We start from the raw sequence: 20,070 nt of genomic DNA, 5'->3' as shown, positions 1-20,070 counted from the left end.
ACTCCCTCCAGTGTAGTTATGTAATCAGGAAGACATCTGGGGGGTGTCATGGCCAGTACGCTGAGGCGAACAGAGATGCAGGTAGCCAGGGCTTCATTTCCCAGGAGAAACTGCTTCTTCCACCTTGCTGCTAAAGCAGAGATGTTCTCAGTGAATGGAGTTCCGACACAATTTATTTTATTCATCAATAGTCTGCCTAATGTGCATGCATGCTTAGTCATTCAGTTGCGTCTGACTCTGTGCAACCCCAGAGATTGTAGCCCGCCAGGCTTCTCTATCCATAGGATTTTCCAGGCAAGAACACTGGAGTGGGTTCCCATGCTCTCCTCCAGGGGATCCTCCCGACCCAGGGATCAAACCCGTGTCTCTTAGGTCTCCTGCATTGGTAGGTGGGTTCTTTACTACTAGCATAACTTGCATGGTGCACAGAACACTGGGGTGAACTTTCCCTTCCCCTTTGGATTCCACCCCACCCCAAGACCCATATTGATCATCACATTTCCTTCCTTCTCGGAGCTTCGTTACACGTTTATCTGCAGAGGTCCACTAGGGCACAGTTGAATGAGACTAGATTGGGGTGTTTTGCTGTCCTGCGCTAAAAACCTGGTTACTAAAAAAGCAAAGGCACTAAACCTCTCTCAAAAACATCATCTGATTACTGGGTTAGTGGAGAGTGAAGACTGATGCAATTCTAAATCTGGCTGCATCAGCTGCTAGGTGAGACAGGAAATAAGCCAACTACATGGCACCAGTGAAGCCTTTGAAGGCCGGAGTCACAGCATCGGCTATCTGTGGCCTGACTCTGCCACCCCAGTGCCCGGCATACAGAAAGCACTCAGTGCCTGTTAATCAAAGGAAAGGAAAGAGTAGACCATAGAACACTCAGGCCTCCAGTTCTGGGGTCAGAGATTCTGAGAAAGAGAAATGACAGCCAGAAACTGGCCTGGCTCCATAGCCCAACTTTGGTGTTGCTACGAGCTAGCCTGGCACCCACGGCGAGACTACTGTGCTCTCCTGTGGATAATAAACAATCTCACAGACCATCACCAGACAGGGGCACTCTGTGTTATTTTTGTTCAGTTGCTAAGCTGTATCCAACTCTTTGTGACCCCATGGAATTGCAGCATGCCAGGCTTCCCTGTCCGTCACTATTTTCCAGAATTTGCTCATACTCAGGTCGAGTCAATAATGCCATCCAACCATTTCATCCTCTGTTGCCCCCTTCTCCTCTTGCCTTCAGTCTTTCCCAGCATCAGGGTCTTTTCCAATGAGTCAACTCTTCACATCAGGTGGCCAAAGTATTGGAGCTTCTGCTTCAGCATCAGTCTTTCCAATGAATATTCAGGGTTCATTTGCTTCAGGAGTGACTGGCTTGACCTCCTTGCAATCCAAGGGACTCTCAAGAGTCTTCTCCGGAACAATTTGAAAGCATCAATTCTTCCGTACTTAGCCTTCTTTATGGTTCAGTTCTCACATCTGGTCCAGTACATGACTACTAGAAAAACAAATGGCTCAAGAGGTAAAGAATCCACTTTCAATGCAGGAAATGCAGAAGACTCAGGTTTGATCTCTGGGTCTGGAAGATTCCCTGGAGAAGAAAACGGCAACCCAGTCCAGTATTTTTGCCTGGGAAATCCCACGGACAGAGGAGCCTGGTGAGCTTGTCCATAGGGTCACAAAGAGTCGGACACAACTGAGCACACACATGCAACCCTAAACTTGACTATATGAATCTTTGTAGACAAAATGATGTCTCTGCTTTTTAATATGCTGTCAAGTTTTGTCACAGCTTCCCTTCCAAGGAGCGTCTTTTAATTTCATGGCTGCTATATGACGGTGATACAAACACCAGATGACTCTATGATCATTTTGTCTCCATAAAACAGACAAAACATGAACGTCATCCAAACCACAAATAGGACCAGGCACCTCCCTTCCCTAGCTGTTGAGTGACTGCTGCTTCTTTACAATCCCAGCTTTATAGCCTTACTTTCTCAGTGAAAATTAGGATGCTGGGTCACAGAATTCTCCTGCTTCTTGATGACATCCAATCCAGAACAAAGCCCTCCCCAAGGCCCCAGACAGACACCTAAGTCCTCTAAAGTCCTAAAAGCCTTGGGCTGAGACTCCCCATGGCATGTGACTTCCTTCATTCAGTGAATCAGTAAAACCAATTTGGGGGCTTCCCTGGCGGCTCAGTGGTAAAGAATCTGTGGGCCAATGCAGGAGACACAGGTTTGATCACTGGTCTGGGAAGATTCCACATGCTGCAAAGCAACTAAGCCTGTGTACCACAACTTCTGAGCCCGTGCTTTAGAGCCCGGAAGCCACGACTACAGATGCCCTCTTGCCCCAGAGCTGGTGCTCCACATCAAGAGAAGTCACCGCAATGAGAAGCCTGAGGACCGCAACTGGAGAGCAGTTCCCATTCATCACAACTTGAGAAAAGCCTGAACAGCAACAAAGACTCAGCACCGTCAAAAAGAAAAGCAAATAAAAAATAAAAAAACAAATAAAATCAACTTTGTTCAGTTATGTGTTCTGAAGGGTCTTTGACTACAGGGAACTAACAACCCTTAGCCATAAACATCCTTCCCAGGCTAGCAGTGCCAATGGTAGCCACTGTGCCTGTATCCTGGAAAGCAGAGACAGGAAATAGGCACAGCAGGGGAGAAAATCGGTGGCAGCCAAGGGCTGACTCCCGCAGAGGGCCTTCCCACGGCCAGCCCTAGATTGTGCAATGTTCTGTTCCTTTATTCCACTAAAAGAAGCTCATTAGAAAAGAGAAATTTAAACCTGTTCACTAACTTCAGTACTTTAAAAATTACAAATTACTTGCGATTCAAGTTACAAATGGTGGACACAGCATTAAAGAATGCAAACTCTTCAGAGTCCTACAACCAGCTCGAATGATGAGCCAGAAAAGTCTGTCCTGTTTTTCAGTGTCTGACCTGAAAAAGTTACTTAAACTGAGCCTGTTTCCCACAGGCTCCACAATAGACACCATCAAACTCCTGTGAGATAACAGACTAAAGGCCCGGCACACAACCTGCACACAGTTAAGTGATGATGGGTAGGGCTCGGTCACCAGTCACTTGGTAACATTTCCCACCTCACAGCCCCTCTTCCCTACTGAACTGACAATTCTTCTGTCACTCCGTCTCACCCAAAAGGCTGGAAACATCTGGAGCCTGGGAGGTGTCTTACTATTCTCTGCTCTCTACCCTCTACTAGTCCCCACTAAGAACTGCCACATGACGGGGACTCGGCAAAGGCTTGATGATTGAAGAATATCAAAACTCAAGCGCTGGGGCCTCCCTGGTGGCTCAGTGGTAAAAGAGTCGGCCTGCCAATGCAGAGACAGAGGTTCGATCCCTGGTCAGGGAAGATCCCACACGCCGCAGAGCAATTCAGCTCATGAGTCACAACTACTGAGCCTGTGCTCCACAGTCCAAGTTCTGCAACAGAGAAGCCAACACAATGAGAAGCCCGCACAGCAACGAAGACCCAAGACAACCAAAAATTAATAAAACTTAAAACTTGTCAGCTGAAATCAAAATTGAATATTCAAATTCAAGTGATTTTTTCCTCCCCTTTGATGCCTCCCAGATGTGTGGCAGCTAAATTTGGATATAAACCTTTCCTAAACACCAGGTTTCCAGCTTGTCCTGTGCCCCTGGGACTGACCACAAGCCTGCAAATCGGATCCATCCAACAAGACCACATTTACTAATGACTTCATTGAAGAAACTTTAATCAACATTTACTTCTAGAACAAACTGCTGTATGTGTACCTGAAGCACAGCAGGTGTTTAAAGAAGGAAAATCTCACATTTACACTTAAGGGAACTGCACTTGGCTCACAGGTGTGAAGGCCTATGAAACCCGAGCATTTACTTGCGCTGTGGAACATGCAGGTGTTTTTCAGAAACATACTTTAACTTTGTTGCTTATATTTATCCCTGAATTTAACCTAAGAGCTTTCAAGGATCATATCAAGAAGCAGTTTTATCAAGTTTTCTCAGCTAAGACCTAGTGCCCAGTTTGTATAAAAACTATGCACCATCCAGACCAAAATAGTCTTGGAGAAAAATAAAGCACTCCTAACAGCAGGTTTCCCAACAATGTGTGAGCCAACTATTTTTAAAGAGCACCTTGAGAGCGAAAAAGAAGAGCAGGAATTCAGCAAGAAAACAAAGTCTCTTCAATGCTCAGTCCTGATTGACTGACTTTGATCCTGAAACTTGATTTAGCAGGAATTCTGATGCCTCTAGGTTTGGTAGCTATAATCCAAGCTTCAAAACAGAGGGCAAGGCGAGTGACATGACTGTCTGAGGATTGTGCAAAGTCAGCACTGGGGGATTAGGGCTCTCAACACAAACACCTTTACAGCAGGATGGATTCATGAGTCCCATCTAGAATCATCACTGAGTTGATCGCGCCTTTCTACTGCCATCTGTGAAGCTTTCAGGATGGTTCACTGCTCGCTGGGCACACTGTGAAGATTACACACGGGGAGAATACAGGAAAGTCAGGTGACCCATTTTACTGCTTGTCAGCTTCCATGACTGAGGGTCTGACTAGCATAAACTAGGGGATAATCTGTGACTTTTGTTCAGCTGTGTTAGTCTCTATAAGAAAATCAATGTCTTGTTTGACAAATGTTCTATGAAATAAAGCTGCTATCAAGCTCTCAGAAATAAAGGAAATATTTATCTACTCTTTAGCTCAAGATTTGAGTGAATTCCACCCTTGATCAAAGATCCAATGTAAATTAAGTGAGCAAAACCGATTCCTATTTTACTGTAAAACCGACACAAATTCTGTAACAAAGACAAAGAGCCAAAATGGCACCATACTGTTTTATTTCAACCTTCAAACAATATAAAGAGGTAACAACTTCTGATGCCAAACCATGCAAAGGAACAATAAAGGAATGAAAAAAATATTCACAACAAAAGGAGAGTCATTGAAAGGTGCTTCGCAGCAGTGCTTTGGCAGTTCTGGCAAGTATTTCTGTTCAATGGCTTCAACACAGTCTGAATGAACCCATGACCTCAGCTGAAGAACTCCCACATCCTCCCTCCGGTGGTTTACACATTCTGAGTCATCACACACCACACCCTATACTCGCCAGACTTATATTTTTATAGTTCACCTCTTAGAACACAGAACTACATATTGTGCGTAATCGCAACAAAAACTAAAAAACAAAACAGTGTGGTAGAAAAGTAAATGAACTCCATGTTTCCAGTAAGGCATCAGGGAATCGCTGCTGGCTGTGCCCTTCATTTCACCAGTCTGAAGAAAAGTTTGACTTATATTCCTCAGCAAACCCAATATTCAGAAGCTTAACCAGCAGGCTCAAGTTAAAGTTTAAAAGACAGTCCTTTTTTTTTGTTTGGTAAATGTTTCATATAAAACATGAAATCAAGTTCCACTTTATTAAAAAAAAAAACAACTGAGCATTTTTAATAGCAAAAATATATATATGTTTATATCTCTCTTTTTAAAAAGACATTTAATAACAATACTTCAGAAGACTAGATTTAACCCTCAACCCCTCACCCTGCCAAGCTATCCCCCTGGCAGATACATTAAGGCAAAGGCTCAGAGAGGCGTGGCCACCTCAGCGGTGGGCTGGGGACTCGAGAGGAACACACTCCGCTCCTGCAGGACCCGTTCAGAATGGCTTCTCCCTCATGTTCACCGAGCCGTCCTGCATCCCGAAGTAGACTCTCTCCGCCATGTTGATGAACAGCCCGGTGTCCACCACGCCTGTAGGATGAAGGGCAGAAGGAAGTGTTAAGTTTCAGCTTCCCAAGGCAGTAAGAAAACCAGGATCACTGGGTCCATAGAAGTGACCACAGTCAACAGCACCAGACAAATGATACATCTAAAGACTTCCCTCCTGCATGGTGATGAAAACACATTCTGGTTATTTTTATTTCCTCTTGCAATCTCTCCCCCTTTAGGATCCTAGATTTCTCTCTGTACTCAAATGTGCAAGATTTTTCCTGCCTCAGGGCCTTTGCTCACGTGGTTACCTTTATCTGGACCAGTCATCTTCTCAGAGAGGCCCTCCACCATGACTCTAAGTGCTCCCATTCCCAGTGATCCTCAATCACACCATCAGCCTTAGAAGCTTTTCCCACAAAGGGCTGAAAGATACTTGCAATGCATATACTATGTCAAAATGAATAAACTCTCCAGATCAGTAAGACAACAGACAATCTAGTGGAAAAATGGGCAAAAGACTTAAGAGATACTTCACAAAAGAGGTTCTTCAAAACGGCCAATAAACATAGAAAACGGTGCTCAAACTAGTCAATAGAGAATGCAGGGACTTCCCCAGCAGCCCAATGGTTAAGACTCTACTCCGCCAATGCAGGGGACATGGGTTCTGTCCCTAGTCAAGGAACTAAGATCCCACACGCTGCAAGGTGTGGCAAAAAAATTGGAAAAAAAAAAAAGAATAAAATAAAGGGTACATTTAAAAAAAGAGAATGCAAATCAAGACACCACTACACACTCAACAGGATGAGTATAATGAAACTTGATTGGAATGTAGAGTCACTCCCACACATTGACTATAGAAGTAAACTGGCAAAAAATCATGTTGGAAAATGTTTCTCAGTGTATCTTCTAAAGCTGAACATATTCATACCTGATGATCCAGCAACTCTACTCCTCAGTATATATCAGGTATATATATATGATCTTCACAAGATATGTAAGAGAATGTGCCCAATAGCTAAAAACTAGAAACACCCAAATGCCCATAAGAGTGGAATGGATACAGATGTTTTGTCACACACAAAAATGATGGTCTACTATTCAACACTGCAAATCAATTACAACTGTTAGCAACCTTTACTGAAAATATTTCATATACACACATACTACAGTGAGATAATACTGTTCAACTACTGACGGACCCAGTGTGTAGGGAAGCACACTGGCATGCACTTCGAGCAGAAGGTAAACCAATGCCATCCGTGGAAGGCAATTCTGCGCTATCCGGCAAAATCAGATACACTTATTCTTTCAACTGGTAATCCCCTTCTAAGAAAGGATTGGAAACGAATATATGCTCACGCGGATCTGCCTAAATAAATCACGTGAGAGTCACAAGATGGAATGCCATATTATTAAGGGGAAAAAAAAGAATGAGGAAGTTCTTTTGTGAACCATTATATAATAACCTTCAAAGTGGGGGGAAAAAAACAGGAAAATAGGAAGACAGAGAAAAAACAGGAGGCAAAACATGTGCCAAGTATGCTGTCGATTGTGTAAACAAAGAGATGGGGGTGGGGGAGTTGACTTGTGTTTATGCAAGATCAACTCAAGAAGGACATACACACACAAGGACACACAACTCTGGAAGCACTGGCTGTCTTCAGACAAGGGGAAAGTGGAGGGATGGAAGACAGAGACTTTTCACTGTTTATTCTTAACATTTTGAAGTATGTAAATTCAAAAGGATAAAAAAAATTTTCAGACAGCCCCCCATACATAAATAAAATAATCTACCAGCACTGCACCTACACGACAGGGGCCTCCCAAAGACATGCCCAGTGGCCACTCAAGACCCAGGCTTCTCAAAAATTCTACTGAGTCAAAAAGTTCCTTAGAGTTTTTCCATAACATTTCAAGGAAAAATCTAAACAAACTTTTGGGCCAACCCAATATAAGGTGACAGCTTCCACCTGATTCAAGAGAAAGCCAAACTGAGTTCAGAAAAGACTTCAACGATTTAAGAGTACAGATGCAGGGCAGCTGTCAAAGGTCTGATCTCAAGAGCCACCTCTCTTCAGGTTATTGGGATGCTGGGGGTGACTAACCCATTCCTACACCCATCCCCAGATGAGTGGAAAGGGGAGAGGTGGCTTGGTGTGAACCAGAGGGAAAGCACCCCGCTGGCTTTGGCCCTTCTCTGCTCTGGGTGTAGCAGTGAAGCACCCAAGGCTGTGGGCAGCCGGGGCCAGTTCTGCTGCCCTCTAGGCATCCTCACACAAATGGACACGCACGGCACACAGGCAGGGTGACAGAGAGAGACAGGGAAACTTGCCCTCCTCTCCCCCCTGACCCAGGTCCAGCCCCATGTATTACAACAGATCAAAGAGGAAGAGAAAAAGAGAATGAGAGAACAAACCACATGGATGACCCTGGAGGCACTGCGCTAAATAATTCAGCATCTAGCTTCTCTGCTTACACTGTCTTCACTTTAAGTTCCTAATGAAGCTCTGAACTTCTCTAGGATGTAGCTTCTGCTGACTGAGGTGGAGACCAAAGTATGGGAGAAATCTGTTCACAAAGGACATCTCAGTGTCTCAATTAGCCTCGAAAGGTCTGAGCAGGTGCACCAGAGCCCCCTAGTGGGCACTGCAAGTAATCCTCCCTCAGAGGAACAGCGCCCTCACTGGGCAGTTTCCTACAGGGTCCTCTGCATTTGCACTATCACTGGGAAAAATTCTTCCAGATTATCAAGTGATCTGGCAGAAGTCCCTATAACACATGGCACATCACCTCACCCACGGCAGGAATCTAATGAGCGTGGGTGAACTCAGTCATTCTTCTCCAGAGAACAGGCCAGAATCAAAGAGGTGGCAGTCACGCTCTTTGCAGAGAGGTTGGGTTTATTTCAAGGCAAGCCCCTTGACATTCCATCGGCCCCATCCCTGCCCCAATTGAAACGGGTTGTGAAATGCCAACTAACAAAACTCCTAGGTGAGCAGTAACTGTTTTCAGGAGGAAAAGGCAAAGGCGTGAAGTTAGAAATTCCTAACATGTTATAAAGCAAATTCTTCCCACCCAAGTCTCAAAGCCACAGCCATTGTGCCTCCCTAGGCCAGAGGCAGGGGACAGCTATGAAGAGCCTGGGTGTCTACACTCGAGAATATATGTTACCTGGGATCATTTTGATGGCTGTGTTCACTTCACTCCATTTGTGGACCCGGTCAAACTTCCAGTCCAGGATAAAGTTCCCATTATCTGTCACCACAGGACCCTAGAAGATAATTGTCCACACTGAGGAGGTGATGTAGATTCAGGCAGACAGAGGGGACAGGAGACTGGAGGTGATAACCAAGGACAAGTATCTTAAGCAACCCGCTCCAACCAGTACTCCCACCTCATGCTTTCTATTACTAGAAGGCAGTGCTATAAAGCAGTAATGAGCAGCAGTCCTGAAGCCACCGAGGCAGACATCTCACAGGAGCCACTTTCCTCTGTGAGCCTCAGATTCCTCTATGGCAAGGAAGGGATAACGAAACGTACCTCCTTCGGCGGCTTATGCGTAAACCACATGGGTAAGCATTTACCACAGTGAGGGCACAGGGATGCTTAGCCATCATCAGAGTGAAAAACTACAGCAAGAAAACAGGCAACCGACACGGCTCAGTGCTCCCAGAGCTTCACACTGAGAACCATCAGTGATGCAACCTAAGACAACATTCCCCCCAGATCAGGCAGACCCAGCAAAAAGATGGAGCAGTGAGGGGTCATGGGGTCACAGGGGCTGGGGGCAGTTTTAGTTAATTAACTCAGAATTCCACAGCAGCTTTGGGCACTAGAGAGCATATAGGACCACAAATGTTGCCAGAACACAAAGACTGCTCTGCAAAATGGAGGAGTGGGAGCCCAGTAAGAACACCCAAAGGCAAGATACTGGGCTCTTGCGTGGAGGAACCCCAGCTCTGAGAGAGAACCCTGACAATCTCCTCTTGAATCCTCAGCTACTCAGGGAGCCAGTCGGAGCTCGGTACAGATGGAGCTCAGGACAACGACTATGATTAAGACTGTGGTTTTTTAAGAAGTCACAAAACACCAGGAAGAAAACACATTAAAATAAAATAAAAGTTCATCAGGGAAGAGTTACAGATAAGTTGCTTTCTCTCCTGTATGTTTCAAACTTTTTATATACACTTCTGTCTGCAACTATAGTTAGTTTTTGAATTATTACTGCTGGTTTTTAATTAAGTGTTAAGAAAAAAAGTTCTGTTCAACCCACTTTAGAAGTTGAAGTGAAGCATTTGGACTAAGTATCTGGAGTGTATTCCTGGGGAGGAGCTTACATCCCCCAAGGAACTCTACTTCATTTAACCACAGGATGAGAAAAGAGGAAAAAAGAAAATTATACCACAAAATCTGAATAACTCTCTGCCCCAGGAGGTACTCCTGAAACCCAATTTTAGCAGCTGTTAGAGAGATCCAGGTACAAAGATCAGATCACCTGAGGAGCATCAGCTTCCAAGGGACAGAAAACGTGCCCTTTGTACAGGGAATATATAGTGTGTTAAGTATAGTCTTGTCTACATGAGTTTAAATATGGAAACTGATAAAGCCAGTGCTCTGAAAATAAGCCAACAGGCTGATTAAAAATAAACAGAGAACTTCCGTGGTGGCACAGTGGATTAAGAATCTTCCTGCCAATGCAGGGGACAAGGGTTCTATCCCTGGTCTGCGAAGATTCCACACGCCACAGGGCAACTAAGATCATGTTCCACAACTACTGAGCCTCAGTGCTGCAACTACTGAAGCCCACGCACTTGGAGCCTGTGCTCTGCAACAAGAGAAGTCACCACAATGAGAAGCCCACACTTCTAGAGTAGCCCTGACTCACCAAAACTAGAGAAAGCCCTTGGGCAGCAATGAAGACACAGTGCAGCCAATAAATAAATAATGAACAGAAGCCACCTGCCCAGTCTGGGTACAGAAGACCTAACCGAAGCAGGAGGACAGGCCCTGAGAGCCAGGGACACGTTCCAGAAACCCAGCCACTCACTGCCTTGTTGACGGCCATGCGAAGTTCAATCGCGCCCCCAAACTTCTGGGTCACAGTTCGGCTCACTGGGACATAGGCCATAGGGATGACCTCAATGGGGATACCCTTGTGCCACTGATCCCCGAGGTTCTTTGAATCTTTCCTGGAAAGAAAAGAGTCAGAAGTATAACAGATGTCAATAAGTTGAACGGTGTAGACACGCCAAATTCAGGCATGGAGTCACTAACGAGGGGAGAGGGCAAGGGAAGTGAGCAAGGCCAAGTGTACAGGCTTCAAACGGATTGGCTGTGCTTGACTGTTTAAAAAAAAACTATGTGCAGTAAATATGACAACAGTGCTAAAACCTGGATATGACCGGCTTGTGGTTAAACAGGTGTGAGGAACATAATCGTTTATGCTCTTCCTACAGCTGTAATATTTTTTTTAAATTAACGTGCTCAGCACAAGTGCCTTCTAGTAGACTCTGAGAGCCTGGTCAAAGACTGTCCACTACAGAAACACAAGTGACACAGGGGAAGCAGGGGTGCTGGGTCACTGCCCAGGGCAGGCTTGACCTGCTTCCTCCGAGACTCCTCGCAGGGAGCGAAAGGAGTGAATGAGTGATCAATAAGGACATGCTCTGTTAATGAGTGTGACATCTCTTTCCTCCTTCCAGCAGACATAAGAAAGAGCAGTATCTTCCTTCAGCACCAAAGCAGAACATAACTGTCCAAGACACTCTCCTGATTCACAGGGAGGAGCGCCCCTCCCTCCAGCTCTGTTTTCTCCTCCATAAAATGCGGGCTGGCGTCTGAGGCACCTCCTCAGTGGACAGTTCAGAAACACTGAACATCGTACCTGAAATCAGCAATCACGATGAAGCGACTGGCATTGCCGGCCACAATCTTCTCCTGGGTCAGGCAGCCTCTGGGGGATGCGGAAGAAGCAAAGGAACAAACATGGGGCTAAGTAAGACAAAATCTGAATTTGGGAACTAAAGTCAGACACAGGAAACCAAAATCCATTCAGTTCTGACACTTAGAAATTTAATTTTTAATTCTTAAAAGAACAGCCCCCCTAACTCTATCACACTGTGCAACAGCCTAAATTGTGTCTCCCTACCCTCAGGCCCCCCAAATTCATCTGTTGAAGGCCTAACTCCTAACGTGACTGTATGTGAAAGATGAGGTCTCTAAGGAAGTAACTGTGGTTCAATGAGGTTACTGAAGTGGGGCTCTGCTCTGATTAGGATGGGTATCCTTCTAAGATGACACCAAAAAGCTCTTACTCTCTCTCCCTCCACCACAGGAGGCTACACTGGGAAGGCAGCCGTCTGCAAGCTTCAGAACTGTGACAAACAAATTTTTCCCTTGAAGTCACCATGTCTAAGACTATTGTTATGGCACCTGGGCTAAGACCTGCTGCTTCCAGTAAATGGACTATGGGAACAGGAGTCTCTGTCTGGGAGAAAGGGTTCCCAGTGGGGCCACAGGCATAACCCAACTAAGATGCATCTGCCAGGGAGCACGGTGCCTGGGGGAGGTCATGTGACTGTGGCATGAAGGGGAGGATTAAGGACAAGCTTTGAACAACCTGCCCTCTCTGCCATTTGACAGCCAGAGTTATGAAGCAGAGAGAGCACAGCAAGACTTTAAGCCCATTTTGTGTCACTGCAGAGTCTGGTTGATTATAAGAACGAGGAGACAAGGACTTCACCTTCTTCAACTCACCACTTCCTAACTCCCCAAAATTAACACTCAAGAAACACCTAATAAATGTTTCCCAAAGGAACGAATACACACATCGTTCCCTGCTCAGAGCCCACAGACCTAGTAATCTAGTCCCAGTAATGTGTTTGTTTTAGGCTGTGCAATTTTTTTCTTTTTTGGCTGTACAGTTTTTAAAGTTGGAATCACCAGAAGGCAGCAGACAGAGAACCCATTAAGATGAATCATTTCATTGACCAGGCTTGGGTCCCTGTCACCGGACTGCTACTAACAACCAAAAATGCCCAGCTGGCTCTACAGTCTTATGCTATCAACATCTGAGAAGAAAGACAAACTCGTGTGTATCACAGAGGCACTGTGCTTATCCTGCATTCCATTTGGCTTTGCTAAGGATTAACTGGCAGATACTTGGCAAAAAAAGGCCCCACAACTCACCCACCACCCTTGATGAGGTTGAGGTCAGCATCGACTTCATCAGCACCATCGATGGCAAGATCAATCTGTGTTGAAGAAAGATACAAAAACCAGAGACCCTCATGAGGGCAGGCTCTGTGCTAAGCATAAACCTGCAACAGCTCATCAGACCCCAGCTGCCTATTAGCCAAGCACAGTTATTATTCCTATTTAACCAGTTAGGAAACTAAGACTCTCAGTGGTTAAGTTATTCCATTAGGGTCATGAGGAAACACATATGGACCACACGTGGGTGCAGCTCTCATCCACCACTTTATAATTCCTCTACTCTTTGATGGGCTTCTCTCTGGACAAGCTAGAATTACTGAGCATGCAATCTCGGTGTAAGTAACTTCATCTCCAAGTATAGAAAGAGATGTATAGTATATCTGTGGGATTAAAATTTCCTTGGAAGCAGGCAATAATGGAAAAAAGTCTGAGAAGTACTGATTCAGAAATGTCTGAATTAACATGGCAAAAACACAGGTATGCTGACACACATCTGATGTGATTTAAAATTGGAAAATTTCTGAGATCCCGCCCCCATGATCCCACTAAAGCACCTGTCTGGGCTTGCCCACTGCCTTTAACAGGAAGTTCCACTGCCAGCCCAAAAGCAGTGAAGGAGGAGAATAGGTTCATTCATGTTTCAAAATTTGAAATCAAGGAAGAGATATATTGATACTTCTCATCACTCCTGGTACTCTGCATGGACCATATGGGAGCCTCAGGAATGTTTTTCCTAGAAACATCAGTATAAAGAGGGAAATTGTAACCTACTCCAGTATTCTTGCCTGGAAAATCCCATAGACAGAGGAGCCTGGTGGGTTACAGTCCATGGGGCCACAAAGAGTTGGATAGGATTGAGCAACTGAGCATACATAAAACCTCAGGGTGCAAATTCAGTTCAAGCTGCAAGTCACAAGTTGCCTGATACGGAGCCACCAAAACTTCAGTGGGGCAGCCTCACTTCCGCCTTTTTACAAGGATGAAGTGACAGCCCACGATGCTCCTCCCCACCCTGCACTGACCCCAGCTGCACCACAGCCAGCTCTCTGGGGACTGGAGGGAGGCAATCTTTTCTGCGTGGGTCCCATGTCCACCTTCAGCCCAAAGTATTCTATCACTTGGTCCTATACACCCCAGCCAGTCTCGGCATTGTCCACATATGCCCACATACATGCTAGCCTGGAGCTGCTCCCAGGGTTCCCATCCTCGCTGGAATGCTCTCTCCTGCCCTTGCCACCTAGTCCTGCTCAAATTTTCACCTCTTTCCACAAAACCCCTCTAAGCAGCACTCTAGAGTTGGAAGAACCTGAATTCATCCTTAGGCTCTGCCATTTATAAGAATCAAGGCCTCAGGCAAACACCTTGCCTTCTCCATGCCTTTCTCACATTTGTAAAATGGGATGGTAACAGGATGGTAATAGTTCCTACTTTCCAGACTATAGGAGCTTAAATACAGGTGACCCTGAACAACAGGGTCGGGTTCAAACCGTGCAGGTCCACTTAGAGGCAGATTCTGTCCACCGCATATGTATTGCAGTACTACGTAATCCATGGTTGGCTAAATACACAGGCGCAGAACCACGAATACAGAAGGCCAACTATGGCATGCAAGCATCTGTGGATTCTGGTTTTCACAGTGGGTCCTGGAACCAAGCCCCTTGGACACTGAGGGGTGGCTGTGGTTTAATACAGACCAGCACTTAGTAGAATAACTAAGCCCTCACACAGTGAGGGCTCGGGAAATGCCAGCTGTGAGGATGCTCCACACTCCCCTCAACTTCAGTCTCTAGATTGCTCATGCGTTCAATCGTCTTAATCATACAACTTCATTTTAATCTGTTTTCAAAGGCCCGTGCTTGCCTCAGACAATTGCTTCTTATCTCCATTTAGCGGTAAACTCCAAAGGGCCAGCCTGCTCATATTACATGTCTGTGTGAGGGCTGCAGGAAGTCCTGGGTCCCTGAGCCCCCTCATTTAAACCACAGGGAATGTCCTGGAAATTAACAACCTTCCCACTTGTGACCTCAGCCAGGATTAATATCTAAAGTCCCAGGAGAAGAGGTAGTACGGCTGGTTGACTTTCCTCCTAGACTTGATCAGATATCCTGAGCCCACGAACAAGTGACAGTCATAAAAAAGGAGGCAGAAAAACCCAGTAGCCTCTCTTACCTCTGGGTGTCGGTCCAGGTCACTGAGCGTTAAGCCATACTGCAGAATGAGCTGACGGGCCTGTGGAGAACAGGAGAAAGCACCCGTAATCATCATCTCTGAGCGAGGGTGAGGATTCTCAGAAGCCACTTGGATCTAAGGATCAGACACTCAGTACCACCAAGGTCCCTCCCAAATCTAACCTGTACCACCAAGAGACAGGGATCCAGCCCTGAGAATGGCAAAAGTTGGCCCATCCCAGGAACTGGAAGAAGCAAACAGCACCTACTGAACACTCTGCTCGAGAGCTAGACAGAGTCCCTCCTCTGTGACCTGTTACTTAAGATGATGTCATGGCCTCCGAAAGCCTCTGTAATACACTACAGTTGTTGCTGTTTTACTCTCTGAGTTGTGTCTGATTCTGTGCGACTCCATGGACTGTAGTCCACCAGGTTCCTCTGACCATGAGATGGATTCTCCAGGCAAGAATACTGGAGTGGGTTACCATCCCCTTCTCTAGGGAATCTTCCTGACCCAGGGATTGAACCTGAGTCTCCCGCATTGGCAGGCAGTCTTTACTGCTGAGCCACCCCGGAAGCCCAATACAGTACAGAGGCAGCCCTCATCTGTGGTTGCAGTTACCCACGGGCAACCTCGATCCAAAACTTTTACATGTAACATTCCAGAAATCACGAGTTTTAAACCGCACACCATTCTGAGTATAGCACGATGAGACCTCTGCTATCTGCTCCATCTGGTCCAGGATGTGGATCATCCCTTTTCAGCACACCCCACCTGGTAGCCACTGAACAGCCATCTCGGCTATCAGCCTGATGTCACAGTATCACAGTGACTGTGTTCAACCGACCCTCACTGCACTTCTCACAGGCGCTGCTCGGTTTACTGCGCTTCGCTTTACTGTGCTTCGTTACCAGCTGAAGGCTGCGGCCACCCTGCCCCCAGGGAGCCTAAGGGCGCAATTTCTCCAACAGCGTTTGCTCACGTTGTGTGTCACGTTTTGGTAGTTCTCACAGTATTTCAAACTTTTTCATTATCGTTACTACATTTGTTATGGCAGCCTGTGACCAGTGAGCTTTCATGTTACTACTGTAACTGCTTTTTTCAGCAATATTTTTTAACTAAGGTATGTCCACTGCTTTTTTAGACATAATGCTATTGCACACTTACTAGAATATAATGGAGTGTAGACATAATTTCTATATGCACTGAGAAATTCAAGTAGCTCACTCTGTATCATACTACATTATGGTGGAATGGAACCAAACCTGGAATATCTCCAAGGTAAAGCTCCAAAGCACAATAGTGATGCTGGCAATTAAGATACACCAAAGACAAGCCATAAAATGCTTTCTTAAGCACAACAGGAAAAGTTGTTAACTTAATAAGGAAAGGAAAAATGTTATACGCTAAGGCTGCTAAGATCTAAGACTCCAAGAACAAATTTTCCATCCATGAAACTGTAAAGAAGGAAAAAGAAATTTGTGCCACTTTCACTGTTGCAACCCAAACTGCAAAAGTTATGACTACAGTGCGGAAATGCCTAGTTAAGATGGAAAAGGAATTAAATTTTACAAAAGTGTATTTTGAGAGAGAAACCATGACCACATAACTTTTATCAGTGTCTTGTTACAATTGTCCTATTTTATTATTAGTTGTTGTTAATCTCTTACCATGCCTAATTTACCAACTGAATGTCATCACAGGTATCTATGTATATGAAAAAATATAGTATGCATCACATTCAGTTGTATCTGCTGTTTCAGGCAGCCACAGGGGGTCTAGGAATGTATTCACGGATGAGGGGGCAGGGGAAAGGGGAAGACTAACATTACTTTTTAAAACTTCCTAAACTAAGATTTTGGGCTCCTAAATCACTGCAGATGGTGACTGCAGCCATGAATATAAAAAGATGCTTGCTCCTGGGAAGAAAAGCTATGACAAACCTAGACAGCATATTAAAAAGCACAGACATCACTTTGCCGACAAAGGTAAAGCTGTGGTTTTTCCAGTAGTCATGTATGGATTTGAGAGTTGAACCATAAAGAAAACAGAACGTCGAAGAATTGATGCTTTTGAACTGCGGCGTTGGATAAGACTCTTGAGAGTCCCTTGGACTGCAAGGAAATCAAACCAGTCAATCCTAAAGGAAATCAGGCCTGAATATTCATTGAAAGGACTGATGCTGACGCTCCAATACTTTGGCCACCTGATGTGAAGAACTGACTCACTGGAAAAGACCCTGATGCTGGGAAAGACTGAATTTGAATCCTGGGTTTTTATTTGATCCTATGAAAGATACTGCTTAATTTTTAAAGTACTGTGGAGATATTAAAAGTCTCCCTACTCTTCACAGAGACATAATGAAATACAAACAATGAAATCATATTATGTCTAGGATTCACTTCAAAATAACACAGGCAGAGGAGGAGAAGGGGGCAACAGAGGATGAGATGGTTGGATGGCATCACCGACTAGATGGACATGAGTCTGAGCAAGCTCCAGGAGTTTGTGATGGACAGGGAAGCCTGGCATGCTGCAGTCCATGGGGTCACAAAGAGTAGGACACGACTGAGCAACTGAACCGAACTGAACTGAAACTTAAGAGCCAAATCTACAAAACATAAGAAAAGTTTTTTGTCTTAAATAATGTTGTAAAAAAAAATGACAGAAGAAGATCACTATAAATTGATACACAATGACAATTTCCAGGCCACACTGTTGAATAAAAATAAGCGAGAGAATACCTACACTCAGAAGAGGATATAAAAGCAGGACACCAGAATGGCTGCTAGTGAGGAGCATGGCAAACTGAGAGAACAGATTGGGAAAAAATCAGGATATTTGTGGCCAAGTCAGCACCACTGACTATATGCTTACAATATATGGAGCAACCAAACATGGAAACCTTTTTACCAAAAGCCATGTCTAGAAAATATCTTCTGCCTAAAGTCAAAACTACCTGAGATTAAGAATGAGAAGGTCTTGGTTCTAATCTTAAATAAACCAGTCACATGACCGCTAGCAAGTTTTCTCACCTATAAAAAGATGAGGACAGATAATGACCAATGTCAATCTTCAAATCCTAAGACTCTAACAATAAAACACAAACGCCCTGGACTTTGCAATGTATGGGACCTATTTGGATCCTGATTCAAACAAACTGTAGAAAAATATTTTTAAAGGATAAGACAATAGGGGAAATTTGAATCCTAGATTTTTACTTCACCCTATGAAAGATTACTGCTTAATTTTTTAAGTACTGTGGAGATGTTTTAAAGACTCCCTACTTTTCAGAGAGACATAATGAAATACATATAGTGAAATCATATTATGTCTGGGATTCACTTCAAAATAACACAGGTAGAGGAGAACAGGGTACAGATGAAAGAAAACTGGCCATGAATTGATCACGGTGGAACCTGGGCGATGGGTACACAGAAGTTCACTGCATTATTTAGTATCTTTTTTGAAGTCTGAAATTTTCCATAATAAAAAGGTAAAATAAAATGCTGAGTGAATCAAGTTCAAAAGAAAAACACCCATGATTCTGAAAGAGAAATACAAAATGAAGGGAGAAAACAACAAGAAAAAAGGTATTGTTGGTTCATTGCTCAGTTTCTAGGTTTCTCCCAACATGATACTGGAGAAACGATACTAATCACAGACCCTTAGGCTATAAAAACATTTGGAAGATGAACCCCCAAAGCCCCCACACATTGTGGTATTCATGCCTTTGGGGAATCCCTGCCCATGACGTCCTGAAGTTGTCCTATGTTACCAACTGCACACAGTAGAGGCGATGGCAAGCCCCAGCTGAGATTAGTTTATAAAGAAGAAAGGGTGTGCTCCCCACAAGATTCCTCCCTCCCTTCCTCCACTCACCCTATCACACACACTAGGGAAAACCTGCTGCCAAGCCCTGAAGACACTGAGAACCCTGGGGACAAGGCCCACTTCACAGCCTGTGAAGAAGTGAGGCCACAACATCCACGTGACAGAGCATGGAAGCAGATCCTTCAAACAGAGCTGAGATGCCTGCAGGCCTGTCCAACATTCAGCTGCAACCTCACCAGAGACTCAAGGCCAGAAACACCCAGCTCAACCATTCCAGATTCCTGACCCCTGGAATCTATGAGCTTACAAATGTTTGTTGTTCTAAGCTGCTAAGTTTCGGGGTAATCTGTTCCAGCAACAGATATCTAATACAGATGCTGCTGGAATAATGATATGAACTGAAGAATGCAGTTCAGTGTGATATCTATCACATATAAAACTGTGTTACATACTATTGGTGCCCAGTTCCTCAGCTGTGTCTTAACTCTTGCGACCCTATGGACTGCAGCCTGCCAGGCTCCTCTGTCCATGTCCATTTTTCAGGCAAGAATACCAGGCTGGGTTGCCATTTCCTCCTCCAGGAGATCTTCTCAACCCAGGGATTGAACCTGTGTCTCCTGCATCTCCTGCACTGGCAGGAGGATTCTTTACCACTGAGCCACCTGGGAAGCCCATTATATAACTGTATACTTTGGGTTGGTCAAAAAGTTCGTTCAGGTTCTTCCATAAGATGATACATGTGATGTAAACCTGAACAAACTTTTTGGCCAACCCACTAGTTAGAAACAATACTAAACTACATTCAAATGTATTACATGAAAGCTGATGGAAGGAAACAATTCTATCATGACTCCTATGGGGGAAAGAAATCTGTATAAAATATATCATTTTCATTTAACCCGAAGTTTAAAAACAGCCTGCACCACTTGCCAGTGTTACTGTTTCATGAGGCTTTTCTGTTTGTCCACCTAGATGGTAATCAGAGTACACGATAGCACATTTTATATACACTTTTCACCAGCAGTTAGGGTGAGCTGAGCCAACAGTTGTGTAAGTAACTATTCTGAGTTCATTCGAAAAGGAGTTACCTAGTACAAACTCCTGCTTTAAGAA

The 20,070-nt window shown here is 44.7% G+C and overlaps 1 protein-coding gene across 1 annotated transcript in view; it reads right to left on the bottom strand.

The window, feature by feature from the left end:
* Positions 1-5,449: 5,449 nt before the first annotated feature.
* The window catches only part of RPIA (ribose 5-phosphate isomerase A), a 32,695-nt gene continuing 18,074 nt past the window's right edge, over positions 5,450-20,070 (bottom strand). The window contains exons 4-9 of the mRNA XM_065929172.1: positions 15,124-15,183; positions 12,928-12,992; positions 11,624-11,692; positions 10,787-10,928; positions 8,911-9,010; positions 5,450-5,778 (exon numbers count right to left, since the gene is read on the bottom strand). Of these exons, the coding sequence (XP_065785244.1) occupies positions 5,684-5,778; positions 8,911-9,010; positions 10,787-10,928; positions 11,624-11,692; positions 12,928-12,992; positions 15,124-15,183 (531 nt within the window). The 3' untranslated portion in view covers positions 5,450-5,683. The remainder of the gene's footprint in view (positions 5,779-8,910; positions 9,011-10,786; positions 10,929-11,623; positions 11,693-12,927; positions 12,993-15,123; positions 15,184-20,070) is intronic.

Source organism: Muntiacus reevesi, chromosome 3 (assembly GCF_963930625.1).
Source record: "Muntiacus reevesi chromosome 3, mMunRee1.1, whole genome shotgun sequence".
NCBI classification, from domain to species: Eukaryota; Metazoa; Chordata; class Mammalia; order Artiodactyla; family Cervidae; genus Muntiacus; species Muntiacus reevesi.
The sequence above is the reverse complement of the archived record's forward strand: the minus strand, read 5'-3'. Positions and strand labels throughout refer to the sequence as shown.